The 22,530-nt window shown below is 42.9% G+C and overlaps 1 protein-coding gene across 3 annotated transcripts in view; it reads right to left on the reverse strand.

Moving 5' to 3' along the window:
- ppp1r13l (protein phosphatase 1, regulatory subunit 13 like) overlaps nucleotides 1-22,530 on the reverse strand; it is a 75,901-nt gene that overhangs the window by 19,073 nt on the left and 34,298 nt on the right. For all 3 annotated transcript variants that reach the window (XM_038973882.1, XM_038973883.1, XM_038973884.1), the window contains exons 2-4: nucleotides 15,513-15,575; nucleotides 4,819-4,931; nucleotides 3,941-4,631 (exon numbers count right to left, since the gene is read on the reverse strand). In XM_038973882.1, the coding sequence (XP_038829810.1) occupies nucleotides 3,941-4,631; nucleotides 4,819-4,931; nucleotides 15,513-15,546 (838 nt within the window). In that variant the 5' untranslated portion in view covers nucleotides 15,547-15,575. The remainder of the gene's footprint in view (nucleotides 1-3,940; nucleotides 4,632-4,818; nucleotides 4,932-15,512; nucleotides 15,576-22,530) is intronic.

The following is a 22,530-nucleotide window of genomic DNA, read 5'->3' on the forward strand; positions in this document are numbered from 1 at the left end:
GTACTAGAGAATTGTGAAGCGTTCACTACACTTCCAGAACCTGTGTTGACTAAATTACATTAAAGTTCCAATGCAGCCATTTTAATCTCAATAACAAATAATTTCCGGGTAACAATTAAATACCTTACTGTGAATGTTTTTGATTCAAATGGTCAAAAAGAAACAACAATAGCTTATTAGCAAAGAGTAATTTCTCAAGCAAGAATTATCCTAGGACTGTCTGGGTCTGAATGGGGAAGGGAACCTGAGGATTAGCTGTTGAATTGAGGTTAGGAACTCTCTTTTCAAAACAGCTCTTTAAACTAAAAGGACACTATCATCATTTTCACAATTTCATACTTTTATTCCAAACTCATAGTGTGTAAAAAATGTATACATGTTGTATGTATAAATATATACTGTATGTATAAATATACACTATGTATGTATGTATAAATATATACTGTATGTATGTATGTATAAATACATACTGTATGTATGTATGTATAAATACATACTGTATGTATAAATATATACTGTATGTATAAATATATACTGAATGTATGTATAAATATACACTATGTATGTATGTATAAATATACACTATGTATGTATGTATAAATATACACTATGTATGTATAAATATACACTATGTATGTATGTATAAATATATACTGTATGCATGTATAAATATACACTATGTATGTATAAATATACACTATGTATGTATAAATATATACTGTATGCATGTATACATATACACTATGTATGAATGTCTTATATATACAGTACCAGTCATTAGTTTGGACACAACTACTCATTCAAGGGTTTTTCTTTATTTTTACTATTTTCTACATTGTAGAATAATTGTGAAGACATCAAACTTATGAAATGACACATATGGAATCATGTAGTAACCAAAAAAGTGTTAAACAAATTATTCAAAGTAGCCACCCTTTGCTTTGATGACAGCTTTGCACACTCTTGGCATTCTCTCAACCAGCTTCATGAGGTTGAATTCCTTTGGAATTCATTTCAATTAACAGGTGTGCCTTGTTAAAAGTTAATTTGTGGAATTTCTTTCCTTCTGAATGCGTTTGAGCCAATCAGTTGTGTTGTGACAAAGTAGGGTTGGTATACAGAAGATAGCCCTATTTGGTTAAAGACCAAGTCCATATTACGGCAAGAACAGCTCAAATAAGCAAAGAGAAAAGACAGTCCATCATTACTTTAAGACCTGAAGGTCAGTCAATGTGGAAAATGTCAAGAACTTTGAAAGTTTCTTCAAGTGCAGTCACAAAAACCATCAAGTGCTATGATGAAACTGGCTCTCATGAGGACCGCCACAGGAAAGGAAGACCCAGAGTTACCTCTGCTGAAGAGGATACGTTCATTAGAGTTACCAGCCTCAGAAATTACAGCCCAAATAAATGCTTCATAGAGCTCAAGTAACAGACACATCTCAACATCAACTGTTCAGAGGAGACTGTGTGAATCAGGCCGTCATGGTCGAATTGCTGCAAAGAAACCACAACTAAAGGACACCAATAAGAAGAAGAGATTTGCTTGTGCCAAGAAACACGAGCAATGGACATTAGACCAGTGGAAATCTGTCCTTTGGTTTGATGAGTCCAAATGTGAGATTTTTGGCTCCAACCACCATGTCTTTGTGAGACGCAGAGTAGGTGAACAGATGATCTCCGCATGTGTGGTTCCCACCGTGAAGCACGGAGGAGGAGGTGTGATGGTGCTTTGCTGGTGACACTGTCAGTGATTTATTTAGAATTCAAGGCACACTTAACCAACATGGCTACCACAGCATTCTGCAGCGATACGCCATCCCATCCGGATTGTGCTGAGTGGAATCACCACTTGTTTTTCAACAGGACAATGACCCAACACACCTCCAGGCTGTGTAAGGGCTATTTGACCAAAAAGGAGAGTGATGGAGTGCTGCATCAGATGACCTGGCCTCCACAATCACCTGACCTCACCCCAATTGAGATGGTTTGGGATGAGTTGGACCGCAGAGTGAAGGAAAAGCAGCCAACAAGTGCTCAGCATATGTGGGAACTCCTTCAAGACTGTTGGAAAAGCATTCCTTATGAAGCTGGTTGAGAGAATGCCAAGAGTGTGCAAAGCTGTCATCAAGGCAAAGGGTGGCTACTTTTAATAATTTTTGTTTAACACTTTTTTTGGTTACTACATGATTCCATATGTGGTATTTCATAGTGTTGATGTCTTCACTATTATTCTACAATGTAGAAAATAGTAAAAATAAAGAAAAACCCTTGAATGAGTTAGTTGTGTCCAAACTTTTGACTGGTATTGTATATATAAATAAACACAGGAAAATCACATTTGACTGCACTGGCCCTTAAATATAGTACTACACGGTGCATTCGGAAAGTATTCAGACCCCCTTGACTTTTTCCACATTGCTACGTTACAGCCTTATTCTAAAATTGATTAACATTTTTTTCCCGCTCAAACAATACCCCATAATGACAAAGCAATTAATATATATACTTTTAAATATCATATTTGCATAAGTATTCAGACCCTTTACTCAGTACTTTGTTGAAGCACCTTTGGCAGCGATTACAGCATGGAGTCTTCTTGGGTATGATGCTACAAGCTTGGCACACCTGTATTTTGGGGAGTTTCTCCCATTCTTCTCTGCAGATCTTCTCAAGCTCTGTCAGGTTGGATGGGGAGCGTTGCTGCACAGCTATTTTCAGGACTCTCCAGAGATGTTTGATCAGGTTCAAGTCCGGGCTCTGGTTGGGCCACTCAAGGACATTCAGAGACTTGTCCCGAAGCCATTCCTGCGTTGTCTTGGCTGTGTGCTTAGGGTCGTTGTCCTGTTGGAAGGTGAACCTTCGCCCCAGTCTGAGGTCCTGAGCGCTCTGGAGCAGGTTTTCATCAAGGATCTCTCTGTACTTTGCTCCGTTCATCTTTCCCTCGATCCTGACTAGTCTCCCAGTCCCTGCCGCTGAAAAACATCCCCACAGCATGATGCTGCCACCACCATGCTTCACCGTAGGGATGGTGCCAGGTTTCCTCCAGACGTGATGCTTGGCATTTAGGCCAAAGAGTTCAATCTTGGTTTCATCAGACCAGAGAATCTTATTTCTCATGGTCAGAGTCCTTTAGGTGCCTTTCGGCAAACTCCAAGTGGGCTGTCATGTGCCTTCTACTGAGGAGTGGCTTCCGTCTGGCCACTCTACCATAAAGGCCTGATTGGTGGAGTTCTGCAGAGATGGTTGCCCTTCTGGAAGGTTCTTCTATCTCCTCAGAGGAACTCTGGAGCTCTGTCAGAGTGACCATCGGGTTCTGGGTCACTTCCCTGACCAAGGTCCTTCTCCCCTGATTGCTCAGTTTGGCCGTGGGGCCACCTCGAGGAAGAGTCTTGGTGGTTCCAAACTTCTTCCATTTCAGAATGATGGAGGCCACTGTGTTCTTGGGGACCTTCAATGTTGCAGAAATGTTTTTGTACCCTTCCCCAGATCTGTGCCTCGACACAATCCTGTCTCGGGGCTCTACGACCTCATGGCTTGGTTTTTGCTCTGACATGCACTGTCAATTGTGGGACCTTATATAGACAGGTGTGTGTGCCTTTCTAAATCATGTCCAATCAATTGAATTTACCACAGGTGGACTCCAAGCAAGTTGTAGAAACATCTCAAGGAAACAGGATGCATCTGAGCTCAATTTCTAGTCCCATAACTAAAGGGTCTGAATAATTATGTAAATAACATATTTCTGTTCATTTTTTTTTATACATTTGCAGAAAAAAAACTGTTTTCGCTTTGTCATTATGGGGTATTGTGTGTAGATTGATGAGGGAAAAAAACGTTTTTATAAATTTTAGAACAAGGCTGTAACGTAACAAAATGTGGAAAAAGTCAAGGGGTCAGAATACTTCCTGAATGCACTGTTACTACAGTAGGCGACTCACCAGATGGGCTGAAAGGCACAAAGTTACGTGGCAGGGTACTGGGTGCTGCTGATTGGCTGAACTGGCAAGGGGAGTGGCTTCGGCCCAGTCGTGGGGATGTCCGACCCATCGTAGGAGAATCATACGGGGACAGCAGATTGGACAAGGAGTGTGAGGGTTGTACCCTCCCCCGATGTGATTGATCGTAGCCAGGAGCAAAGGAAGGAGGGGAGTGGTTTGAATCAATATAGCTGATTGATCCTCGCGGGCTGCGGTCGTAGGTCATTCGGCGAGACGGAGAAGGAGACGCACGACGCTGGGTACGAGGTGATTGGTTGGGAGGGGTCAGCTGACCATAGGAGTAGTTGGGGTCAGGACCTCCAGAATGATGGGACGGAGAGAGAGAGTATCTGTCTCGTTGTGCCTGGGAAGGGGACGAGGGCATCGTCTTAGGGCTGGAGACCATGGGATCCAGGTTGGAGAGGTTGGAGCTGGGGGAGTAGGGAAGAGAGCTGGAGATGGGGGAGTAGGGGAGGGTAGAGCTGGGGGAGTAGGAGAGAGAGCTGGGGGAGTAGGGGAGAGAGCTGGAGCTGGGGGAGTAGGGGAGAAAGCTGGAGCTGGGGGAGTAGGGGAGAGAGCTGGTGCCTCCTGTCTGTCTCTCTGAGGTTGAGGGCTGGAGTTTTCCTCTGGGGATCACAGCCTCAGAGGCAGTCTGTAGGGAGACGAGGAGGAGGAGGAGAACATACACGGCACAGCATTGTTACTGAGCTCTGGGTCTGAATAGCTGAGGTGTGTGTGTGTGTGTGTGTGTGTGTGTGTGTGTGTGTGTGTGTGTGTGTGTGTGTGTGTGTGTGTGTGTGTGTGTGTGTGTGTGTGTGTGTGTGTGTGTGTGTGTGTACCTGAGAAACAGACTGGGTGGTGGGGGAGACCTTCTGTAACAGAGAGGTAAACTCTCTGGATAACTCATCAGCCTGGGCCAGAGACGCATTCAGGTCCTCGTCCATCGTCTGGACTGCATGGTCACACACACACACACACACACACACACACACACACACACACACACACACACACACACACACACACACACACACACACACACACACACACAAAAATAACATTAGGAGAAGCAACTACTGCATAATATTGCATCTATTTTAAGTGTCTTCAGAATAGAAGACCTGGAGCTGAGGACGTAACCTGACCTGTTACAGAGCAAGTTCAGGTCAGGAAAAACTCTTGATCCTACTAGAGAGCTCACACAGCTGTTATGCTGTTTGTGTTATGTGTCTATGGGTGGTGTTAAAGGGATAGGTCAGGCTTTTATCTACCGACCCAGAGTCAGATGAAGCCCTTTATCTACTGACCCAGAGTCAGATGAAGCCCTTTATCTACTGACCCAGAGTCAGATGAAGCCCTTTATCTACTGACCCAGAGTCAGATGAGGCCCTTTATCTACTGACCCAGAGTCAGATGAAGCCCTTTATCTACAGACCCAGAGTCAGGTGAAGCCCTTTATCTACAGACCCAGAGTCAGATGAAGCCCTTTATCTACTGACCCAGAGTCAGATGAAGCCCTATCTACCGACCCAGAGTCAGGTGAAGCCCTTTATCTACCGACCCAGAGTCAGATGAAGCCCTTTATCTACTGACCCAGAGTCAGGTGAAGCCCTTTATCTACCGACCCAGAGTCAGGTGAAGCCCTTTATCTACTGACCCAGAGTCTGATGAGGTCCTTTATCTACTGAACCAGAGTCAGATGAGGCCCTTTATCTACTGACCCAGAGTCAGATGAGGCCCTTTATCTACTGACCCAGAGTCAGATGAGGCCATTTATCTACTGACCCAGAGTCAGATGAGGCCCTTTACCTACTGAACCCAGAGTCAGATGAACTCATGGATACCATTTATATATCTATGCATGTAGGTTGAAAAGAGGTTGCTAACTAGCGTTAGCGCAATGACTGGAAGTCTAAGGTAAGTGCTAGCATGTCATTGCACTAACGCTAGTTAGTATTGGCTTGCGAAACTATCAAAATCCCGAAGTATCCCTTTAAGATGTTGTACTCACATAGTGTGTTTCTGCCATAGCTAACACAGTGGTTATGTACAGTGGATCTTCCTTTAAAAGTTACGTCGTACTGCAGCACAGCTTGCGGACTGTTGCAGAATTCTATGGCACGTTATTTGTTATTTAATTGTCAGCCATTGTTGCCATTAACGCTAGTTAGTTCTAGTTTGACCACCAGAGGGCATCTTTGAGAAGTATTTGACTGTTATTAAATATTGGCTGTACTAGATAATTTAAAACATTTTTTTGTAAGAACATAGTATATGGGATAGATTTTAAGAAATTTAGCTTAATTAATGTGATTAATGTTATGGTGTTTCTCTTCCAAGAAAAACGAAATTCTCAGGGTTTCCGTTAGGAAAATATGTCTCTCTGTACAATGTGACCGGTCGGGAGTAGGCTACTAAGTGACTACGAGTGAAGAGCAAAATAATCGTAACATTTCCAAATAAAAATCTGATTGATTTATCAAGACCAGTCTCCATGCTATGTCATTCAGTGATATTTATTCCCACAGTAATTCGTTATGGATCCATTAATATATTTGAAGTCCCTAAACTTCGGCAAGAGTCTATTGTCCTGCTGATAGTTGAAATAAAACATCTGGATTTTGAAAGAGTATTTTTATCATTATTTTATTAACGAAAGCATAAAGATGTTGATGAAGAAATACTGTACAGTATATGCGTTATCCGACATTTTGCGGTTGCATAAGGTTTGTAATCAGAAATGTAAAACTTTAGAGTAGTGTAACGACCCTGGGTTTATAAGCGCGGAAATCGACTCTGCCGCTTGAGCATGCTTTTGCGGCACAGTCGATAGCGCGCCGGACCTCGGGCTAGGAGGTCGAGGGTTCGAGACCTGCTCCCTGCCTGTTTCATTACAGTACTTAAACCATTGCAAGTTGGGGGGAATTTCTTTTCACACCTACAGTAGCCGAGCTATTAGACTATCCTTTTGTAAAGGTTGAAGAGTCTATTGTCCTGCTAATAGCCCATAATGGAAACGTTGTTTGCACCCATAGGTTTTAGACCTGCAGTAGGTTATAACAATCCATGCCTTCTGGGAATGTTTAAAAGTCCAAAAGTTATAGAAGTTTGGCTGTCAGAAGTATCAACCAATGGCAGCCTTTAAATGCTTTATTATCCAAATGTTTAAAGTGCGTGTGGGCGACAGAGAGAAAGCATTCGACTGTTTTTAACATCAGGGCTTTCAGGAGGAACAGAAAATTGCGTGTCAACTCATAAACCATGTGCCATGAAATCGGTTCATCGAAAATCTCTTCCCAACTATTTTGCAATCTATACGGCACAGCTGTCAATTTTTTGGTCCTTAAATTAAACTGGTATATATTTTTATTTATCACAATTTTCTTTAACAAATGTTGGTCTTTAAGGCAGGGCCGACAGACAAGTTCCTTACTTTTTCCCCCTTCCACTTGCCTCTTCCATATTTGCGGTAATGCTGCAATTAGTTGGTTGTAATTTTGGGGAGAGCAGACATTTGCATATATTTGTGTTAGCTGCATGTGTGACAACTCCACCAGTTCTATTTATGATATCATTTACAAAGATTATACTTTTTTTCTTCTTTTTTTCTCTACTTTTTTTCTCAAAACTATTGTTTTTTTCCTCAATGAGTATATTTGAGTTTAACCACAATATTTGTTGTATTATTTGTTCTGTCTTTTCTGGTGGATTAAACATTGCAACCAACTTTCTATGGCTTGTTTAAAAAATATATATATATTTTGGAGATTATTTCATTTTCAAATAACCGAAAGTGAGAGGTTGTAATCTGAGTAAAGGGAGAGGTTGTAATCTGAATAAAGGGAGAGGTTGCAATCTTAATAAAGGGAAAGAGGCCATTCTTGAACATGGGGTGAGACATTCTTACTAATCTGCTAGAGAACCAGTTCAGATTTAAGTACAACTTTTGTATGACTGAAGCCTTTAGTGAGCGGTCTAATGATTGAATATTTAATCATTTCTGCCCTCCGAATTTATATTAATTATATAAATAGGCCCTTTTAAGTTGGTCTGGCTTGCCGTTTCAAATAAAATGTAATATCTTTTGCTCATGTAATTTAAAAAAAGCCGGTCGCTAGGTGTAGACACGGCCATAAGCAAATAGATAAACTGGGATATGACTAAAGAGTTAATCAGGGTAAACTGGGATATGACTAAAGAGTTATTCAGGGTGATTTTTCAACAAATAGTCAAATAGTTTCCTTTCCATGGTAGCAAGATCTCATCTATTTTTACAAACTTTCTATTAAAATGTATTGGAGTGAGATCATTTCTTTCTTTCAGGATATGTATACCGGGTATATCCACATCCGGCGTCATACCATTTTATTGGTAAACTACACAGTAATGCAAAAGTAATATAGTAGGTAAAAAAATTTTTTTTTAAAAGCTTGCCACACGCATCTGATTATTCATTATGAAAAGGATTTATTTCTGGTCTGTGAGAATATCTAAGGTGCTTTTATATAATTATAATGCAGGGTTAATAATAATAATAATAATAATAATATTAATCGTTGGATAACAGATCAGCTCTCGGAACTCATTAAGAGGCGGCTTCTATCTACAATATGCTTTAAATGCTTTATTATCCAAATGTTTAAAGTGATAAAAAAAGTTATGGGTGGAGTTAGAAGTTTGGCTGTCAGAAGGCAGCAGAATGGCAGCCTTTAAATGCAGAAGTATCAACCAATGGCAGCCTTTAAATGCAGAAGTATCAACCAATGGCAGCCTTTAAATGCAGAAGTATCAACCAATGGCAGCCTTTAAATGCAGAAGTATCAACCAATGGCAGCCTTTAAATGCTTTATTATCCAAATGTTTAAAGGCGTGTGGGCGACGGAGAGAATGCATTCGACTGTTTTTAATATTAGGGCTTTCAGGAGGAACAGAAAATTGCGTGTCAATTCATAAACCGCGTGCCATAGAATCGGTTCATCGAAAATCTCTTCCCATCTTGCAATCTGTATGGCACAGCTGTCCATTTTACGCAGATATTCAATTTGTGCCACAGATTAGACTACCGATAGATCAGCGTTGTGACTCCCCCTTGTGGTAGTGCGGTGCAATGACAGAATGCCACCATCTACCACTAACGGTAGCGGCATAAACTCAAAACCTTTAAAAGGAAGAACCACTGTATGTCTCTACGGGTGTTGTTAAGGGTGATCTGGTACTCACACATGTTACTGCCATATACTGTAGTAGCAAGAAACACAGTCATGCATCTCGATGACTGGGGTTAACCTCTTAAAACGTAAAATGGCAAACTGTAGATTTCCGCCTAAATAGACATACCCAACAGTAACTGCTATTCATGTGTAATTACATGATTCTGACATGCAAAAACTTGGTATATTTGGAAAGAAGTCATCTGGGAGATTATGAGGAAATGATCAGAAGATAGATAGGAGTTGCATAGTTCAGAATACACAAGATCAAACACTTTTTTTGTTGTTGAGTGAAGTGAGTTAATTATTGATGACCAGAACTGGAAACACATCAGACGGCTCCCACAACATGTGAACAATATCAGAAAAGAATGGGAAATAAAATCAAAGGATAAAAATAAATGAAAGTACAAATAAATCTTTCAGGTACATTTGTTTGTAGTTCATTTAGTTCAATTGGTTTCCTTCGCTTGTCACTCCTCCTCGCGCTCGTTCCCTAGTTCTATGTCGGAATCGCCATTCACTTTTGATTCCAAAAAAACAACTACAGGAACTTCTCTTTCAACATACAGATTCAGCTACACAGCATGTTTGCTGTTTCTTGGATATAGATTCACTACTATTGATCAATTTCCATACATAGCTTGGCATCTTCCCATCTACTAAAACATGGCCACGTCTGACTCCATAGTTGCTTACAACTAGAAATGGGAAGATATTTTAGTAAGTAGTGTCAGATGTGGTCAAAGTGTTCCTAAACCTCTCCAAAGTGGCATATGTCTGTAAATGAGAATTCCAGTGCTATAACATATTTGCAATCCCTAAATGCTATTGGTTAGTATAAAATCACCCTTTCTACCATATCAACCTGACTCAAACATTGTGGTGTTGTTATGGGGTATCCAGGGTACATTCAAGTGTCCTTTCAACCTCTCCAAAGGGTCCGAATGTGGTAATTGCACTGTGTTTGCCCACTGGATCTCCTCTAAAAAGTATTGTTCACTATAAAAACTATACTTCTACAACACCAACAGCTCTCAAACATTGTAGTGGTGTCGGGGGACATACAGGGGATATCCAAGTGTGCCTGAACGTTTAGCCTAGGCATATCCAATGTATTGGTCCCACATACAAATTAACTGTTTACAAAAACAAATGTAAAAGCAACAGATATACAGTACCAGTCAAAGGTTTGGACGCACCTATTCATTTGAGGGTTTTTCTTTATTTTTACATTGTAGAATAATAGTGAAGACATCAAAACTATGAAATAACACATATGGAATCATGTAGTAACCAATCAATCATGTAGTAACCAACCACCCTTTGCCTTGATGACAGCTTTGCATACTCTTGGCATTCTCTCAACCAGCTTCATGCGGAATGCTTTTCCCACCGTCTTGAGGGAGTTCCCACATATGCTGAGCACCTGTTGCCTGGTTGCCTGTTTCCTTCACTCTGTGGTCCAACTCATCCCAAACCATCTCCAATAGGTTGAGGTCGGGTGATTGTCGAGGCCAGGTCATCTGATGCAGCACTCCATCACTCTCATTTTTGGTCAAATAGCCCTTACACAGCCTGGAGGTGTGTTGGGGGTCATTGTCCTGTTGAAAAACAAATTATAGTGGGACTAAGCGCAAACCGGATGGGATGGTGTATCGCTGCTGAATGCTGTGGTAGCCATGCTGGTTAAGTGTGCCTTGAATTCTAAATAAATCACTGACAGTGTCACCAGCAAAGCACCCCCACACCTCCTCCTCCGTGCTTCACGGTGGGAACCACACATGCAGAGATCATCCGTTCACCTACTCTGCATCTCACAAAGACACGGCGGTTGGAACCAAAAATCTGAAATTTGGACTCATCAGACCAAAGGACAGATTTCCACCGGTCTAATGTCCATTGCTCGTGTTTCTTGGCCCAAGCAAGTCTTCTTATTATTGGTGTTCTTTAGTAGTGGTTTCTTTGCAGCAATTCAACCATGACGGCCTGATTCACACAGTCTCATCTGAACAGTTGATGTTGAGATGTGTCTGTTACTTGAACTCTGTGAAGCATTTATTTGGGCTGCAATCTGAGGCTGGTAACTCTAATGAACTTATCCTCTTCAGCAGAGGTAACTCTGGGTCTTCCTTTCCTGTGGCAGTCCTCATGAGAGCCAGTTTCATCATAGCGCTTGATGGGTTTTGCGACTGCACTTGAAGAAATGTTCAAAGTTCTTGAAATGTTCCGCATTGACTGACCTTCATGTGTTAAATTAATGATGGACTGTCGTTTCTCTTTGCTTATTTGAGCTGTTCTTGCCGTAATATGGACTTGGTCTTTTACCAAATATGTCTATCTTCTGTATACCACCCCTACTTTGTCACAACACAACTGGCACACCTGTTAATTGAAATGCATTCCAGGTGACTACCTCATGAAGCTGGTTGAGAGAATGCCAATAGTGTGCAAAGCTGTCATCAAGCCAAAGGGTGGCTACTTTGAAGAATCTCAAATATAACATATATTTTGATTTGTTTAACACCCGTTTTGGTTACTACATGATTCCATATGTGTTCTTTCATAAGTGGTACTGTACATTAAAAAAAAAATATATAAAATGTCTTATCAAACACAAACTTGGTTACACCCCGTGTCCTTCAATAAAAAAGGTACAACAATAGAAATAAGCGGAACTATTTACAAAATGGCGTTCGTGTTTGTTTTCCATCCCAGGTACAGATGATTAGATATCACTTTCATCATAGCTTGTGCATGTCGTGATAGTCTTTGAAACAAGTCTCTCTCTGACCAGGAAACAAAAAGAGAACTGGCATTTCGGACAGAACATCTGGCATTTCCCCCTTCTTTTCCACCTGTGTTATTTTTGCAATACTTGCAGTTCTTCCTTTTGTCTTTTGGCATGTGTTTTGGATAGTGGCGCTCACCTTGAGTGGAGGGGGGGAGGGAGGGGGGGGGGGGGGGGGGGGGGGGTCTTGGGATGGTTGTGAGGTTGCTTTGGGGCCCCAATTCAGCCATTTCCAACACCAGCTGCTCTCGGAAGGCCAACTGGGAGAGAGGGGTTTGTCCTTTTGCTTTGACCATCTGCTTGTGGAGAATACTACAGTAAATGTTTTCCATGTCCACAAAGTGGTACCACTTCCTGGTCTTGCGGAGGACCTGGTAGTAGCCTATCAGAGCAGATTGGTCGACACCCCCCCCCCTATGCTGGCATTGTAGTCTTTCACTGAAACAGGAATGGGGACATTCTTCCTCACTCATGCCCCATTGTCAATTTTCACCCTCCTTGAGACATGGTTGTTATTGAATGCCTTATGCTGTGTGGTGAGCATGGTTACTTCCCTAGTGTCCTTCCATTTCACAAAAAACAGCTTGTTAGTCCTGATCCAACGTCCCCCTCGCCGCTGTCTTTGTCATGTCTTGTTAGTCCTGATCCAACATATGGTCCCCCTCTCCGCTGTCTTTGTCATGTCTTGTTAGTCCTGATCCAACGTCCCCCTCTCCGCTGTCTTTGTCATGTCTTGTTAGTCCTGATCCAACGTCCCCCTCTCCGCTGTCTTTGTCATGTCTTGTTAGTCCTGATCCAACGTATGGTCCCCCTCTCCGCTGTCTTTGTCATGTCTTGTTAGTCCTGATCCAACGTATGGTCCCCCTCTCCGCTGTCTTTGTCATGTCTTGTTAGTCCTGATCCAACGTATGGTCCCCCTCTCCGCTGTCTTTGTCATGTCTTGTTAGTCCTGATCCAACGTCCCCCTCTCCGCTGTCTTTGTCATGTCTTGTTAGTCCTGATCCAACGTCCCCCTCTCCGCTGTCTTTGTCATGTCTTGTTAGTCCTGATCCAACGTCCCCCTCTCCGCTGTCTTTGTCATGTCTTGTTAGTCCTGATCCAACGTCCCCCTCTCCGCTGTCTTTGTCATGTCTTGTTAGTCCTGATCCAACCTCCCCCTCTCCGCTGTCTTTGTCATGTCTTGGGGAAACCGATTCTGTTAGGACGAATGGTGCCACAAGCCCTTATTTTATTTTTCAAGAGGTCTATGAAAAGTGGATGTAGAGCCATCAGACGGGGTGATTGACATCGCAGTGGGGGGGTGAAGACCTTGACCGGCGGGGGCGCTAGCTGGGGAGGGGTGAAGACCTTGACCGGCGGGGGCGCTTGCTGGGGAGGGGTGAAGACCTTGACCGGCGGGGGCGCTTGCTGGGGAGGGGTAAAGACCTTGACCGGCGGGGGCGCTAGCTGGGGAGGGGTAAAGACCTTGACCGGCGGGGGCGCTAGCTGAGGAGGGGTGAAGACCTTGACCGGCGGGGGCGCTTGCTGGGGAGGGGTAAAGACCTTGACCGGCGGGGGCGCTTGCTGGGGAGGGGTAAAGACCTTGACGGGCGGGGGCGCTTGCTGGGGAGGGGTGAAGACCTTGACCGGCGGGGGCGCTTGCTGGGGAGGGGTGAAGACCTTGACCGGCGGGGGCGCTTGCTGGGGAGGGGTGAAGACCTTGACCGGCGGGGGCGCTAGCTGGGGAGGGGTAAAGACCTTGACCGGCGGGGGCGCTAGCTGGGGAGGGGTGAAGACCTTGACCGGCGGGGGCGCTTGCTGGGGAGGGGTGAAGGCCTTGACCGGCGGGGGCGCTTGCTGAGGAGGGGTGAAGGCCTTGACCGGTGGGGGCGCTTGCTGGGGAGGGGTAAAGACCTTGACCGGTGGGGGCGCTTGCTGGGGAGGGGTGAAGGCCTTGACCGGTGGGGGGCGCTTGCTGGGGAGGGGTAAAGACCTTGACCGGTGGGGGCGCTAGCTGGGGAGGGGTAAAGACCTTGACCGGCGGGGGCGCTTGCTGGGGAGGGGTGAAGGCCTTGACCGGCAGGGGGCGCTAGCTGAGGAGGGGTGAAGACCTTGACCGGTGGGGGCGCTTGCTGGGGAGGGGTGGCTCCCAAACGGCATCATCCAAATCCTCTGCATCCTCCTGTGGTGAATAAAATAAAGAGATATACTGTTGTAAAGACATACATAATTACAGTTGACAAAATTTACTAAACGACATTACTGTAAAGTAAAAACACCAAGGCTTAACTTTATCTATAAAGTGACTCGCATAGAAGTTGTGACGCACACACACACACAATGCAAACAGTTACACTTTGGAAACAAAGGCAGAGGTGAGAACCACAAATAAAACAATGGCCATGAGAGATTAGTGGCCCCTCCAATGGCCATGAGAGTTTAGTGGCCTCTCCAACGGCCATGAGAGTTTAGTGGCCCCTCCAACGGCCATGACAGTTTAGTGGCCTCTCCAATGGCCATGAGAGATGAGTGGCCTCTCCAATGGCCATGAGAGTTTAGTGGCCCCTCCAACGGCCATGAGAGTTTAGTGGCCCCTCCAAAGTTACAAGGATAAAACTTAGAACAGAAAACAGTGAACTAATATGAAACATTGACAATAACTACTTTGGAATGATATAACATTGAAATCACTTGTTACATAGGGCCTATGTAAACTAAATCCAAAGCACAAAAAGCAGACAATTTATAATAAACTAAATACATATTGTAAATTAACTATATAAAGCCATGAAAATAATTTACTTACAGATCTGAAAGTGGATCCAAATCCTTCTAGAACGCAATCTTCGTCAGCCGAGTCGAAATCCTCTTTTTTAGGCTCCTGTTCGTTATTCTTAGTAGATATTCTTAGTTTTTTCTACCCCCTTGAGAAGCCACCTTTTATAATAAAGCGATGAAATCTGGATGAAATCTGTTGACAATGTAATGTAGCGTGCTCTGTGTGTCTCGTCTCTGAGTCAGGTAGAAATAGTTCGCATTACGCATTAAAATGTTCTAGGCCTTGCTTTGTCCCACCCAGGTCAACTGCATATCCCTGGAAAGCTTATCTCATTGGCTACAAGACTATCAAGGTGCCATAGTAGCCAATCCCCTGCGTAATGGATGCCTACAGCGCGTAAGCAGGCAACGTCATATTCTTTATGCGCAAAGATATAGTCACTCTGTGGACATCAGATAACAAGGCAATAGGCTAGATGTGTTCCTACCAACCCCCCCGGGACGTAGGTACAGTAGCAGCCATCTTGGAATTAGGTCATCGGCTCGGCCTGCCCTTATATATTTGTATGCCCATATATTGTAGTAAGTCACACCAACGATTGTGAAAGCCCTCTGATCAATAGCCAAGATACTCAGCTACCCGCAGACAACCTGCTCTTGCAGATAGGGGCTACCGTTCTCATACCAGACTGAATGGAATAGATTATAATCATACGGGTCCTCAAATATGAGGACTTTACACTTAAGAGGTTAAGACAGGAGTTGTAATACTCACACATGCTGCTAGAATATCTGTTCTGGGAACTCATGGCTGCGGAGTGGTGGTGGACTCCACTTCCTGGATTAACAAACACATGAAAACAACAATAAACAAAACCACATGACAACAAGTAGGATGAGAGAGATAAGGATGCCACACCAAGCGTGAAAAGCCAACTGACATTTATTCCTGATTATTATTTGACCATGCTTGTCATTTATGAACATTTTGAACATCTTGGCCATGTTCTGTTATAATCTCCACCCGGCACAGCCAGAAGAGGACTGGCCACCCCTCATAGCCTGGTTCCTCTCTAGGTTTCTTCCTAGGTTTGGGCCTTTCGAGGGAGTTTTTCCAAGCCACCGTGCTTCTACACCTGCATTACTAGCTGTTTGGGGTTTTAGGCTGGGTTTCTGTACAGCACTTCGAGATATTAGCTGATGTACGAAGGGCTATATAAAATAAACTTGATTTGATAACTACACTCACACACACCGATACCATTCATACTAGTCTGCTAAAAGGCAGTGCTCGAATTCAGGGGGTGCGCAGGGGGTAAACTGTACCCCTTGACTGAAAGAAAAGAGAGCAAAAAGTCCACCCCTCGTTAGCTTAAACATTTGAAGGGTAAAAAAAAAATGGATCCCGATTATATTAAGCGATCTACAAGTACGCTTTCCTCCGCGAGACTTTATGCTACAAACAGGCTGTAAATTCGAGGAGAAAGATGCAACTTCCATCGTCATGGGGATATCTGGTTCGTCTCTCTGACATTCAAAGGCTGTTACCATCGCCATGTGGGATATCTGGTTCGTCTCTCTGACATTCAGAGGCTGTTACCATCGTCATGTGGGATATTTGGTTCGTCTCTCTGACATTCAGAGGCTGTTACCATCGTCATGAGGATATTTGGTTCGTCTCTCTGACATTCAGAGGCTGTTACGATCGTCATGAGGATATTTGGTTCGTCTCTCTGACATTCAGAGGCTGTTACCATCGTCATGGGGATATCTGGTTCGTCTCTCTGACATTCAGAGGCTGTTACCATCGTCATGTGGGATATTTGGTTCGTCTCTCTGACATTCAGAGGCTGTTACCATCGTCATGTGGGATATTTGGTTCGTCTCTCTGACATTCAGAGGCTGTTACCATCGTCATGTGGGATATCTGGTTCGTCTCTCTGACATTCAGAGGCTGTTACCATCGTCATGGGGATATTTGGTTCGTCTCTCTGACATTCAGAGGCTGTTACGATCGTCATGTGGGATATCTGGTTCGTCTCTCTGACATTCAGAGGCTGTTACGATCGTAATGAGGATATTTGGTTCGTCTCTCTGACATTCAGAGGCTGTTACCAACGTCATGTGGGATATTTGGTTCGTCTCTCTGACATTCAAAGGCTGTTACCATCGCCATGTGGGATATCTGGTTCGTCTCTCTGACATTCAGAGGCTGTTACCATCGTCATGTGGGATATTTGGTTCGTCTCTCTGACATTCAGAGGCTGTTACCATCGCCATGTGGGATATTTGGTTCGTCTCTCTGACATTCAGAGGCTGTTACGATCGTCATGAGGATATTTGATTCGTCTCTCTGACATTCAGAGGCTGTTACAATCGTCATGAGGATATTTGGTTCGTCTCTCTGACATTCAGAGGCTGTTACGATCGTCATGAGGATATTTGGTTCGTCTCTCTGACATTCAGAGGCTGTTACGATCGTCATGAGGATATTTGGTTCGTCTCTCTGACATTCAGAGGCTGTTACCATCGCCATGTGGGATATTTGGTTCGTCTCTCTGACATTCAGAGGCTGTTACGATCGTCATGAGGATATTTGATTCGTCTCTCTGACATTCAGAGGCTGTTACGATCGTCATGAGGATATTTGGTTCGTCTCTCTGACATTCAGAGGCTGTTACGATCGTCATGAGGATATTTGGTTCGTCTCTCTGACATTCAGAGGCTGTTACGATCGTCATGAGGATATTTGGTTCGTCTCTCTGACATTCAGAGGCTGTTACGATCGTCATGAGGATATTTGGTTCGTCTCTCTGACATTCAGAGGCTGAGATACGATCTTCTAAATTTGAGGAGGAAAAAAAGCGACTATGGAACTTGAACACGAGACAGCACACGGAGCTCAGCGGGTCAGAACTTTATTCTGGGTCAGGCAACCACCATCTCAATTAGTTTATGTGACCAACATGAATTTATTGACATTTGTTAGAGAAATATATTTTCCATATCTATATTATATGAAATTATAATAAACCCAAAAAGATGTCATGAGTCATGTACTAGCTTCAAACTACAAAAATATCCCTGAATCAAAACAGCTTTTGATATACTGTATACACTGCTATACACTAACCCTATAGCTATCATTAGCTAACCCTAACCCTATAGCTACTGGTAACTAACCCTAACCCTATAGCTACTGTTAGCTAACCCTGACCCTATAGCTACTGTTAACTAACCTTAACCCTATAGCTACTGTTAGCTAACCCTAACCCTATAGCTGCTGTTAACTAACCCTAACCCTATAGCTACTGTTAACTAACACTATAGCTACTGTTAGCTAACCCTATAGCTACTGTTAGCTAACCCTATAGCTGCTGTTAGCTAACCCTAACCCTATAGCTACTTTTAGCTAACCCTATAGCTACTGTTAACTAACCCTAACCCTATAGCTACTTTTAGCTAACCCTATAGCTGCTGTTAGCTAACCCTAACCCTATAGCTACTTTTAGCTAACCCTATAGCTGCTGTTAGCTAACCCTAACCCTATAGCTACTGTTAGCTAACCCTATAGCTGCTGTTAGCTAACCCTAACCCTATAGCTACTTTTAGCTAACCCTATAGCTACTGTTAACTAACCTTATAGCTACTGTGAGGTAACCCTAACCCTATAGCTACTGTTAACTAACCCTAACCCTATAGCTACTGTTAACTAACCCTGACCCTATAGCTACTGTTAACTAACCCTGCCCTATAGCTACTGTTAGCTAACCCTATAGCTACTGTTAACTAACCCTGACCCTATAGCTACTGTTAACTAACCCTATAGCTACTGTTAACTAACCCTATAGCTACTGTTAGCTAACCCTATAGCTACTGTTAGCTAACCCTATAGCTACTGTTAACTAACCCTAACCCTATAGCTACTGTTAGCTAACCCTTTAGCTACTATTAACTAACCCTAACCCTATAGCTACTGTTAACTAACCCTAACCCTATAGCTACTGTTAGCTAACCCTTTAGCTACTGTTAACTAACCCTATAGCTACTGTGAGGTAACGCTATAGCTACTGTTAGCTAACCCTATAGCTGCTGTTAACTAACCCTAACCCTATAGCTACTGTTAACTAACCCTGACCCTATAGCTACTGTTAGCTAATCCTATAGCTACTGTTAACTAACCCTAACCCTATAGCTACTGTTAGCTAACCCTATAGCTGCTGTTAACTAACCCTAACCCTATAGCTGCTGTTAACTAACCCTAACCCTATAGCTACTGTTAACTAACCCTATAGCTACTGTTAGCTAACCCTATATCTGCTGTTAACTAACCCTAACCCTATAGCTACTGTTAGCTAACCCTATAGCTACTGTTAACTAACCATATAGCTACTGTGAGGTAACCCTAACACTATAGCTACTGTTAACTAACCCTAACCCTATAGCTACTGTTAACTAACCCTAACCCTATAGCTACTGTTAACCAACCCTAACCCTATAGCTACTGTTAGCTAACCCTATAGCTACTGTTAACCAACCCTAACCCTATAGCTACTGTTAGCTAACCCTAACCCTTTAGCTACTGTTAGCTAACCCTAACCCTATAGCTACTGTTAACTAACCCTAACCCTATAGCTACTGTTAACTAACCCTAACCCTATAGCTACTGTTAGCTAACCCTATAGCTACTGTTAACTAACCCTAACCCTATAGCTACTGTTAACTAACCCTAACCCTATAGCTACTGTTAGCTAACCCTATAGCTACTGTTAGCTAACCCTAACCCTGTAGCTACTGTTAGCTAACCCTAACCCTGTAGCTACTGTTAGCTAACCCTATAGCTGCTGTTAGCTAACCCTATAGCTACTGCTAGCTAACCCTATAGCTACTGTGAGCTAACCCTAACCCTATAGCTACTGTTAACTAACCCTAACCCTATAGCTTCTGCTAACTAACCCTGACCCTATAGCTACTGTTAACTAACCCTGACCCTATAGCTACTGTTAACTAACCCTGACCCTATAGCTACTGCTAGCTAACCTTATAGCTACTGTTAACTAACCCTATAGCTACTGTGAGGTAACCCTAACACTATAGCTACTGTTAACTAACACTAACCATATAGCTACTGTTAACTAACCCTAACCCTATAGCTACTGTTAACTAACCCTAACCCTATAGCTACTGTTAGCTAACCCTAACCCTGTAGCTACTGTTAGCTAACCCTAACCCTGTAGCTACTGTTAGCTAACCCTATAGCTGCTGTTAGCTAACCTTATAGCTACTGCTAGCTAACCTTATAGCTACTGTTAACTAACCCTATAGCTACTGTGAGCTAACCCTAACCCTATAGCTACTGTTAACTAACCCTAACCCTATAGCTTCTGCTAACTAACCCTAACCCTATAGCTTCTGCTAACTAACCCTGACCCTATAGCTACTGTTAACTAACCCTGACCCTATAGCTACTGTTAACTAACCCTATAGCTACTGTTAACTAACCCTAAAGCTACTGTTAGCTAACCCTAACCCTTTAGCTACTGTTAACTAACCCTATAGCTACTGTTAACTAACCCTATAGCTACTGTTAACTAACCCTATAGCTACTGTTAACTAACCCTATAGCTACTGTTAACTAACCCTATAGCTACTGTTAACTAACCCTAACCCTTTAGCTACTGTTAACTAACCCTAACCCTTTAGCTACTGTTAACTAACCCTAACCCTATAGCTTCTGCTAACTAACCCTGACCCTATAGCTACTGTTAACTAACCCTGACCCTATAGCTACTGCTAGCTAACCTTATAGCTACTGTTAACTAACCCTATAGCTACTGTGAGGTAACCCTAACACTATAGCTACTGTTAACTAACCCTAACCCTATAGCTACTGTTAACTAACCCTAACCCTATAGCTACTGTTAACTAACCCTAACCCTATAGCTACTGTTAGCTAACCCTAACCCTGTAGCTACTGTTAGCTAACCCTAACCCTGTAGCTACTGTTAGCTAACCCTATAGCTGCTGTTAGCTAACCCTATAGCTACTGCTAGCTAACCTTATAGCTACTGTTAACTAACCCTATAGCTACTGTGAGCTAACCCTAACCCTATAGCTACTGTTAACTAACCCTAACCCTATAGCTTCTGCTAACTAACCCTGACCCTATAGCTACTGTTAACTAACCCTATAGCTACTGTTAACTAACCCTAAAGCTACTGTTAGCTAACCCTAACCCTTTAGCTACTGTTAACTAACCCTATAGCTACTGTTAACTAACCCTATAGCTACTGTTAACTAACCCTATAGCTACTGTTAACTAACCCTATAGCTACTGTTAACTAACCCTATAGCTACTGTTAACTAACCCTAACCCTTTAGCTACTGTTAACTAACCCTAACCCTTTAGCTACTGTTAACTAACCCTATAGCTACTGTTAACTAACCCTATAGCTACTGTTAACTAACCCTATAGCTACTGTTAACTAACCCTAAAGCTACTGTTAGCTAACCCTATAGCTACTGTTAACTAACCCTATAGCTACTGTGAGGTAACCCTAACCCTATAGCTACTGTTAACTAACCCTATAGCTACTGTTAACTAACCCTATAGCTACTGTTAACTAACCCTAACCCTATAGCTACTGTTAGCTAACCCTTTAGCTACTGTTAACTAACCCTATAGCTACTGTTAACTAACCCTAACCCTATAGCTACTGTTAGCTAACCCTATAGCTACTGTTAGCTAACCCTATAGCTACTGTTAGCTAACCCTATAACTACTGTTAGCTAACCCTAACCCTATAGCTACTGTTAACTAACCCTATAGCTACTGTTAACTAACCCTAACCCTATAGCTACTGTTAGCTAACCCTAACCCTTTAGCTACTGTTAACTAACCCTATAGCTACTGTTAGCTAACCCTATAGCTACTGTTAGCTAACCCTAACCCTATAGCTGCTGTTAACTAACCCTAACCCTATAGCTACTGTTAGCTAACCCTATAGCTACTGCTAGCTAACCCTATAGCTACTGTTAGCTAACCCTATAGCTACTGCTAGCTAACCCTAACCCTTTAGCTACTTTTAGCTAACCCTAACCCTTTAGCTACTGTTAACTAACCCTAACCCTTTAGCTACTGTTAGCTAACCCTAACCCTATAGCTACTGTTAACTAACCCTAACCCTACAGCTACCGTTAACTAACCCTAACCCTTTAGCTACTGTTAACTAACCCTATAGCTACTGTTAGCTAACCCTAACCCTATAGCTGCTGTTAACTAACCCTAACCCTATAGCTACTGTTAGCTAACCCTATAGCTGCTGTTAGCTAACCCTATAGCTACTGCTAGCTAACCTTATAGCTACTGTTAACTAACCCTATAGCTACTGTGAGGTAACCCTAACCCTATAGCTACTGTTAACTAACCCTAACCCTATAGCTACTGTTAACTAACCCTGACCCTATAGCTACTGTTAACTAACCCTAACCCTATAGCTTCTGCTAACTAACCCTGACCCTATAGCTACTGTTAACTAACCCTGACCCTATAGCTACTGTTAACTAACCCTGACCCTATAGCTGCTGTTAACTAACCCTAACCCTTTAGCTACTGTTAACTAACCCTATAGCTACTGTTAACTAACCCTAAAGCTACTGTTAGCTAACCCTATAGCTACTGTTAACTAACCCTATAGCTACTGTGAGGTAACCCTAACCCTATAGCTACTGTTAGCTAACCCTATAGCTACTGTTAACTAACCCTATAGCTACTGTTAACTAACCCTATAGCT

The sequence above is a fragment of the Salvelinus namaycush genome, chromosome 34 (assembly GCF_016432855.1).
Source record: "Salvelinus namaycush isolate Seneca chromosome 34, SaNama_1.0, whole genome shotgun sequence".
Lineage (NCBI taxonomy): Eukaryota > Metazoa > Chordata > Actinopteri > Salmoniformes > Salmonidae > Salvelinus > Salvelinus namaycush.